Below are 9,387 nucleotides of genomic sequence, written 5' to 3'. Positions count from 1 at the left end.
AATGAAATAAAATAAGGGATAGAAATCTGATAAGGAGAGAATGATCCTAACTCATTCCACTTGATAAAATTAACCATGGATGTGTCCCTTGAAATGTTTTTAATTATAGTTAAGTAAGAAAGCAAAACAATGAGTATATGAATGAAGAAGTAAAATTACAAAATTTAAAATAAAGGCAGAGGCCAAGGCATGGTGAATCACTTAGTCCTATTAAAACTCAAATCTTTACTCTGGGTTAAAAGACCAGCAACATAATACTCAAAACTAAATCTATTAAGCAATCCAGGAAGCTAAGGATTTATGCATCTATGTGTATCATGTACAAACATAGCTACTGTGCTTGAATATACCAAGGAAGCAAAATTCACTGAGGTTGATTGCATAAAATAAAGAAAGCATAATATCTGAAAAGCATGCTAAAAAGAGGAAACCTACACTGAACAAATCTAGTTCTGAATTAGCTCTGTTTTTGCTGCTGTGAGAACAAGTCACCCCGAGGAGCACCGTGATTGTCTGTACAGATGCTTTTCCATTGAGAGAAGAGTCAGGATGGAGGACAACGGTGTGTGACTAATTCAAAACCTGGTCTCTCTTCCAACATTGGTTTCTCACATGCTTCTCAGAAATAACTAAAGCTGGGAAATGGATCACAATTCCTGCCCTAGTAAAAGGTTCATTTTTGAGAGTTCCTTTCCACATTAATTGCATTTAAGATTTTCTATTTAATTAAATCACAACTAGTAATTAATCAGATACTTGCATTTTTTAGAATTTTATTCCGCTGCCCAAGTTCAATAGTTCACGTTGTTAGCATGCATTTCCAAGAAAATTTCTAGTTAAAAAATATATTCACTGTCTCTGAATGGAATAATTGCATTTGATGATAAAACTGTATCTATTATAAATCAGCACAACCAATAAAAATTTTGCAAATCAAATATTCTACATATACTCACAGCTGGTTACCAAATTTATACTGAACAGGGAAACTTTGGCCCAATATAAAATACCACTTTAAGGAGAAACTCATCAAAACTTTTGGCGATAAAAACCATCTGCCCTTTAAAGAAAAAATCTGGGGAAAAGACAAAACAGAACTCAAAAGCGTGTCTGCTAAATAAATCTGCCGAGATACAAGATACTCCTAACTGTGTGTTTTCCAAAACAGATTGTTAACTAAATATCACTGCATCTGAGGCCCTTTCATTTTAGGTAAATCTATGATTCCTAAGTCAATCTTACACATGATAAAAGTAATAGTAACAGTTTACATTAGAATACAGTCCTTTGTTCAAACTTTGCTTCTATTATGACTATTTCACAAGAAATCAACCAACTAATAACTCCATACACGTTTCTTTGGGAAACTACTGTTCAAAGTACAGGTCACATAATGCAATACACCTGGGTGTGCCAAAATAAGATACTTTTCTCTAATAATCATGTCAGAACAGCAACCTTAAAAATGCAAAAATAGCCATAGCATTCCCTCCCCCATGACTGTTGTCTACTTCAAGAAGCAGAATTCATGCACTCTTTTAAAATCCTTTTAATTAAACAATAGTCTTCAGTGATATTTCCTTCCCCCTTGCAATTCAGTCTCCAGGTTCAGTTAGATGACCTAAGTAAGTTTTGTGATTAAAGTTGAATCTTATGGGTCCAGTTTCATACATTTGGCTGTAGAAAGTTTGGATGTATGCAACTTTTTAGAATTCAGTTCTGTGAATACATGAACATGAGAAAGGACTCTTTCTAGTCAGCTCTATATCAAACCATATACATTTTCCAACATGAAAAATCACTTTTTGAAGAATGGGGCTGATTTTTACTTTTCACAGATGTGTTTGCATCTCTCTCCCTTTCTCTCTCTCACACATATATGTGTGTGTATCTACATACATGTGTGTACCTACATGAATGTCTATGTGTGCACAGCTACATACATCCGTGTGTGTGTGTGTGTGTGTGTGTGTATCTAGCCACAGTGGTATTCTGTCTCCTTTGTTATTTCATTTTACCTCATACTGTATAATTATAATAGCAAATGGAGCTCCATGTAAGGAAGATGGCGACTTTCAGAAGCCCATAAGGAAACTGAACACGCAGTGGTAATTTTAAAATAAGAACTATGTTTATGTATAGCTAACTCTGCTGCAACACAAATAAACCATATTATAGAAACACCTGATTTCATCATTTTTGCAAAAACCAAGCTCATATGAAAAACAATGTGTATAGTATTGGATATGTAGAAGAATATTTTTCAAAATTTATTTTGTTGAAAGTACTATTCCAGTTTCCTGCTTCGAGAATCATGGATAAGCCATTTGTTACGGCTCAGCCTAGCACTTCTGAGACTCTAATTCCTTCAGGTCCGGACTAGCACAGCTTCGGAGGTTACCATGTCATTGTGCTAAAAATCTTTAAAGCATTCATATGCACCAGAAGTGACTGGTTTATAATCCTTGTAGGAGGGGGTCCAGACTACTACTTTTGCATATTTTTTCAAGACATTTACATTGTAGAGTAATATGAGCCTATCAAAACTGATACAGGAGAGGCTATGCAGAGGCAGGTGTCTCTGTAGATATTCAATCTTGAGCAGAGCAAAGAGAACAGAGATGGGCCCCAATGCAGCTGCCGAGGGCAGAGAGCTTACAAAAGGCCATGCAGAGTGTGAGCACGAGGGGAGTACAAACAGGAGATGAATGAGCGGCTCGCAGTGAAGACTCCCGGAGGCTTAAACGTTATGGTTTAATTGATATTAGGAGAAATGTATGGTCTTGTAATTAAATAATTTGTAGAACAACCCTTTCACTTTGAATGTGAGTTTAAGATTTTGCAGTGATATCAAGTGAAAACACAAAAGAATCATTGTTAAAAATTCACGTTTTACATCCGTAAGAATTGTCCGTTGAAAAAAAATTGTATGCCTTGCTTTTATTTTGTTCTTTATGTAAAGGGTTTAGGAAATTTGCCAAGAAGACTACAATAAAGAAAAAAATAAAGAAAAAATATTCTCTGACATTTTTTGAATTGATACTTGGATTTCTGAGATTTAGTATGATGTATACCTGCATCTCGTTTCAAGAGGATAGAAAATCTGCTTCCTTTAGTGTTAAATTTATTCATCTAAGCTCTTTAGTATAAGCGTACAGAATACGCTTTAAGTCCACCTAACTTTTAATTCATGAGGCTCTGAAGAAGAATCGATTTTCCCACACTGATTGCAGAAAGGCGTTTCTTACTCTGTAACCTCGATGCCACGTGTCTGAGGCTGTCTGCTATGATTCACGCTAATTACAAGTAGGTCACACATGAACATCCACAAGAGTAACACGTAAAAGTTCCTATTTATAACCAACAACATCAAAGCAACACTGGTGTGAAAGTCAAAGTACAATATCCTAATAGTACCGTTTTAACCCTCACTGGAAAGATACAGTGGAAAAGTACCCCTTCCGAATAATTCTCCGTTTCCATTAAGGCCTCAGCTCTATTAGCCCATTAGAAAAGGCCAGTTCACAAGGAGTCACTGGGGCTGCGGATTTCTGGTCCTGGCTGATCACCGTCTTTGACACAGTACACAGGAGGCTGGCAGGGAGACGTCTGCTGGATGTGTTTACTTGATGGTACCTTCTTGAAGAGGTCTGCATCCCAGTTACCAGGTGTAGGTTCCCCCCACAAAAATAAAAGGAAGAAAAGTCAAAGAAGCAAGATGAACATCTTCAGGTGGGAGGGCTCAGGGGTGGACATCAGTCATCGATCTTCACGGGCAGCTTCTCCGAGGTCCCCTGGGCCGCTGGCGGGTTCGAGATCCACACGGCACTCTCCTCCCCTCGAATCACCTTCTCCCACTGGCTCAGGTTATTCCTGGAATAAGAGATACAGCGACAAGGGCTGTTTCAGAGAGAATTTCTGGACTCTGTACCAACAATTATCCGCACCATCCTGTGGCATAACTCAGCCTGATGGCTTTTGGGTGTCATTTTGACTCTGGTGACCTTGATTATAACCAGCTTGCAGGCTCCCAGCCTGTCCCCCGACTCGGCACCACAGCTCAGTCTCCTCAGAGGAGCCTCAACCACCAAAGCCCCGTCCTACCAACTCGTTTCTTAGCTGGGATTCACTGGAAAGGGGACTGAGCCGACGGGTGACCACCGAGGACACGCGGGATGGGAGGAAAGGGTGGGAGGGGGCCCGGAGCCACAAGTTCATCCACCAATGACACCTCCGGCCAGGTCTTCCCACCCCATGGGGGGAAGTGTGTGTCCCCCCAGGGCGGTTCCATCCCCTTCACCCCACACGCGAGACCGGGGAGAAGTCTTATTTTGAACACCGTGTCATGTATTAGAAAGGCACCATAAGTTACACCTGCTACAAACTTTTGAAATTTCCTCATTATGAGGTTGTATTTGTGCTCCAGTGGCCTCTAGTCTCAAACACAGCCGCACTCCCCCACCTCCTGTCTTCCCCTCTCAGTGTCTGCAGCTCAAGGGTTGCAGCCTCCTCCTCTCCGCCGATGGTGTGAGAACTCCCTCTGCCTGACCACCACCCTGCTGGCCCGGCTAACCTCGCAGAGGCCTCATCAACATTCTCCACTTTGCACCTTGCTTTCTCACACGCAAAGTCAAAATCAGAAGGGAACCTTAGCATTAGCAAACACAAAGTTCATGCAAAGCAGACCTGCTAAGATACCTTTGGACAAAAGAAACCCCTAAAATATAACCTGAAAAATGTAACGCTTTAGCTTTTGTCCTATGTCATCAGGTATCATTTTCCCAGAACCTGAAGAGATTTTTTGATATATTGGAAAAAAAAAAAAACACCCACTAACTTTGTTGTGTTTCCTTGGATACAATGATACATGATGAATTTTTCAAGTTTTAATCATATTGAAATGGCCTTTAAGGGATTATGCGGTTTAACCAAGTCCACAGTAGCAAGAAGGCATCAAAACTGCTGAGACAGCTGAATAACAATCCCAGAGCTTGATAATAATGGCAAGCGTTCATTCTGCTGGTTCTAAATATTTAGTGCAAATACAGAGAATTTTTGGACAAAAAGAACTTCTGAGTAATGTCTGCATCTATTTTTTTTTTTTTTTTTTTTTTTTACAACATGCTGCTTGGATTTCAGTTGATATTCTCTTTTTGCTTTGGTGGGACATTCATTTTTCCAACCTGACTCCATCAAGAATGAATACTCACTCACACTCCAAACTGTCCACGTGGCTGAGCCCTTAGGGAATAAGATAACATTTTCAGAAACTAGCTACTGATTAAGGTCAGTGATGGTGCAACAAAATACACTGGGAGGTTCTGTTCATCTCCACAGGAGCAGAGAAGAAAGAGAATCACTTAAATAGGAAAAAGCAGGATCTTTAAAAAATTTTCTTGCTTGTTAGTTTGTTTTCCTTAAAGAATGAGTTCATCAGATAAGTTTCCACAGCAGAGAATGGGAGCACGCTAAATCCTCGGATTTTGTTTACAAATATCTCATCACATGTCTGTTCTCCCCTCAAAGGTGCATCTATTCCAGCCCCTCAGTGTAGTTCTGGCTGGGTGGTTAGAAAAATCGTGTTGAAACCAATTCCCCTGCAGAGAATCAACTCACACAGCCGTTGTTCAACACCGTTCGCCTTCCCCAAAGGAATTTCCTTTCAAAGTAAGATGAAAATCTTAAAAAATTTCCAACGTTCTTAGCTGAGTTTAGCCCTCCAAAAAGATGATGAGAGGACACAGAGAAATCTGAACTAGAACAGATCAACTGTTGATGGCTTGCATTTCTTCTGGGAAGAAAATGAAACTTAAGATGCCATTCAAGATTCCATCTCTTCCATTCAAACGATAAACTGTGTGATTTAAACTGGGTGCCTTTCCAAACCAGCAGCCCAGAAAAGATATTATTGTCTTCTTCAAAACAGCATTGGGCAGGGATCTCTGAGTCATAAGAACGAACAAACAAACAAAACTTCAAAACTTTATGAATAAATACTCTTGACGTATACTTGTTACATAGGCAAACACACAGCCCATTTATTGTAAACTGTAGTGAAGACACATATACTTGGAGATAAAACCCTATACATTCTTATCTTTTAAAAAATAGCATCACAGGTTGAACTACTGTGCATACCTGCAGGCTTTCAGGAGAGGCTCTGTGGGCGGGAAGATCTGGGTGAGAGTGGTGTAGCAGGGAATGGCCACGGCATTGTAGAATCCAAGCTGCCTCAGCGCAAAAACCACGGACAAGAAACACAACTGCACATTAGCAATTCTAGTAGCAATATATTCCTCAAGTGAATTTTCTACCCCTCAAGCCCACCTAAAAAACGAAAGGTTCCGGGTGTGCTAAGTAATCTTTGGCTCAAGGAACGCTACTGCAGATTACAGTTAAAAATTCATTAAAATACATTCACAAAATAAAACATAAACAATTAAAACATAAAAAGAAGTTAATCTAAAACCCAAGTACAATACTCCATGGGATTCTATTTATAGATTAGTTATAACTCAGGTCCTATTTTTATCTCTGGTCAAATTTAGTACTTTAAGTGTTAAGCATTTCAAAGTCAAATCTGCTATTCTTCTACATGGGGGACTCTTCGCCAACTTAATATTCAGGAATCACCCACTTTTGGGTGTCTTGTTTGTTACTCTTAGCTTTGGTACCTCATTTGGTTTACTGAAATTTTCTTCATCTCCTCCCTCCCTTTTTTTGACCTACGACAAATCTCACTGACTTTATCATAGCACTCTCAGGTAAGAGCTCTCTCAATATGTCAGAATTTAAAGTTTTTAATCTGTGATACTTTAAAAAATATATTAAAGATTTTATTAGGAATTATTCTGGGCCACTGTGCACATAAGTGATGCTGGGCCCGACTGGCCTTTGAAGGCCACATGGAAAAGAGCTGCTGGATGATTAACCAGAGAACACAGACTGTCTGGCTACAAATAACTGCCCTAATGGTTGACAACATGTACAAGATAAAACTGGCTCCTTAGATAAAGTGATGGGCAAGCCATGGCTTACCAGTTTCTTAACTGAATTTCGGTGAGACACACCAAGGAATATAGAAGAGTCAAATCTACTTGGTTCCTTTCTGCTTTCTCCTGTTGTAAAGTCTATCATCATAGTCATCGTGCTAGAATAAATGCATTTCCATTTTTAACTTTACAGTTCATGCACAGACTTTCTTATGTCAATATTTTGCAGATGCCATGGAGCAGAAGGTCTCAAGAGAGAGACTAATTATTGGGAAGTAGAGTCTTTTATTTTTATGGCAAAGAATAATTTCATAGTAATCTCAAGTCAGAAGCAATATATTTGGTAAAATACTAGCTGATCACAGAAATATTTTATTTAAAATTCTCTAATACTATAAATGGATCTGGAATTTTGGCAGAAACATACTACTCTTAATGAAATAACATGAGAACAAAGTTCCTTCCCTGACAACATCTTCAGTTCTCTTATGTACCCTATTGGGATGACTGCTCAACTATTTACAAGGAAAAGCTAACATCATCAACTCCCTATCTTATCCATATAACAAGATAAATTCCAAACGAATTAACAAATTAAATATAAAGTGATGAAATAAAAAAAATAACTGAAGAAAATATAGGCAAATGTTTATATAATCTCAGGGTGGGACCGGACTTTTACAATGTGACATGAAAAGCAGGCACAAGACAGGAAAGAATAATCACTGTGATTACCTATACAGGAAAGTTCCACAAACAATGTTAAAATAAAACTAAACTGCAAAATCCACCTGCAACATGCATGGTAGGCATGTCAGTACACAGTCAGCAGAGAAGGAAAGTGAGCCTCCTGCTAGAAGAACTGGTTAAGGATACGAACAAGTAAACTGCTCCCCAGAGCAATGATGGCGAGAAAATCATGCCACCTCTTGCTGGGCTGTGCCCTCCAAGAGCTTTGGACAAGCTTAAACTTTTGTATTAAGAGTTAATAACTTAACTTTATATAACTAAGTAGGAAAATTTGAGAACTTATCCAAAACCTTCATCTTGTGAATTTACTGAAATGTTTTCTAAACTGAATTTTATATTATATTTATTTGTCCACAACTAACATCCTTATTATGATGTTAGAAGATTGAGAGTTTAAAAAGACCATAATAAAAGGAATATATCACACCACACACGCACACATGCAAAACTAACAAGGCACAAGAGCTCTCGAAACATCAAAAATTAACATAAATTATGTTAATATTCTCTGAAAAGAGAATAATTAGTGCCAGTTTATGGTAAGACAAAACTCAAAATGTACTAAAATATATGCATTAGTTGTTAGGAAAAGTGGACCTAATCAAAATCTATAATGTTATTCTCCAAAAAATATCTTTGTACATTTGGTGACAAAATATTTTCTGCTTGCTAAAAATATCAACAATTCAAATGCATCCATCCCCTCTATTTCAAGTAAGAAAAGAAAGCCTGCAATTGACTGCAATTTCATCCGTAGATGACAAGGCTAGCTGTGAATCCTTTAAGTCCAACTAGGATTTCCCATTCGTGGTCTTACTATCCTCCAAGTCTGTCTAAATGGAGATTTCAGGTGGTTCCAGGTCCTATAAGACTGCATATGCTTTTTATTCATATCCGCTGTTATGGCCACTGTAAACGATTGGACTTTACAACACAATTCATACCTGGCCTTGTGGGACTTCGTCCTTCTTGTCTCTGTCCATCATGGGAATAGGCTGTATTCCCAGCTTCTTCATTTCATCACCCTGGGAGAAACAGGGGAAAGCGAGGCTCTCTCAATTTTATAAACTGTTATAAAACTTTGGTATTAATGAGTTGTTCCCTTTTTTCGTTAATTTTCTTCAAAATGAATAATGTTGCTGCTTAATGACCCAAACAAATGTCAGAATAATAAAAAAAATGTAATGTATTATTGCAGTTTTTTATCTTGATACTCCTCTCCTGCACTGAATTACCAGAAACCTAGCCATCTCTTCTGGTTTCATTTTGTAGAAGTTAGTGAAAGTTAGGAATAAGAGGAGATAAATGTGTGAAGAGGAACACGAGAACAAAATGTGCAATAACCTCAAGGTCTGTATCTCACTTTTTCAGATGATTTTTCACATGCAATGCACCGGGTGAAGCTAGGCTTTAAAGAGGAATATTGATACATCAATAATAAACAATAGTCTACTAAAATATGTTCAGTAAAGGTACAGTATAACTGGCTAGACATTAGCATAAAGGTTAAAATTATAGATGTTTATTAAAGATGTATGATATCACAGGCTCTGGGCTAGGCAACTTGTAATATTATTTCACTTAATCTTCATGAAATACTATGAGTTAGATATTATTATCCCCATTTTATAGATTTTAAAAATTA

General features: G+C 38.0%; 1 protein-coding gene across 1 annotated transcript in view; it reads right to left on the bottom strand.

Annotated features, from left to right (window-relative positions):
• Positions 1-753: 753 nt before the first annotated feature.
• PDE10A (phosphodiesterase 10A) overlaps positions 754-9,387 on the bottom strand; it is a 305,607-nt gene continuing 296,973 nt past the window's right edge. Inside the window, 3 exon segments of the mRNA XM_082634372.1 lie at positions 754-3,873; positions 6,139-6,227; positions 8,687-8,767. Of these exon segments, the coding sequence (XP_082490498.1) occupies positions 3,756-3,873; positions 6,139-6,227; positions 8,687-8,767 (288 nt within the window). The 3' untranslated portion in view covers positions 754-3,755.

Source organism: Mesoplodon mirus, assembly GCF_964341445.2.
Source record: "Mesoplodon mirus genome assembly, chromosome: 10".
NCBI lineage: Eukaryota > Metazoa > Chordata > Mammalia > Artiodactyla > Ziphiidae > Mesoplodon > Mesoplodon mirus.
Note: the sequence above shows the minus strand (reverse complement) of the source record. Positions and strands in the feature narration are given on the sequence as shown.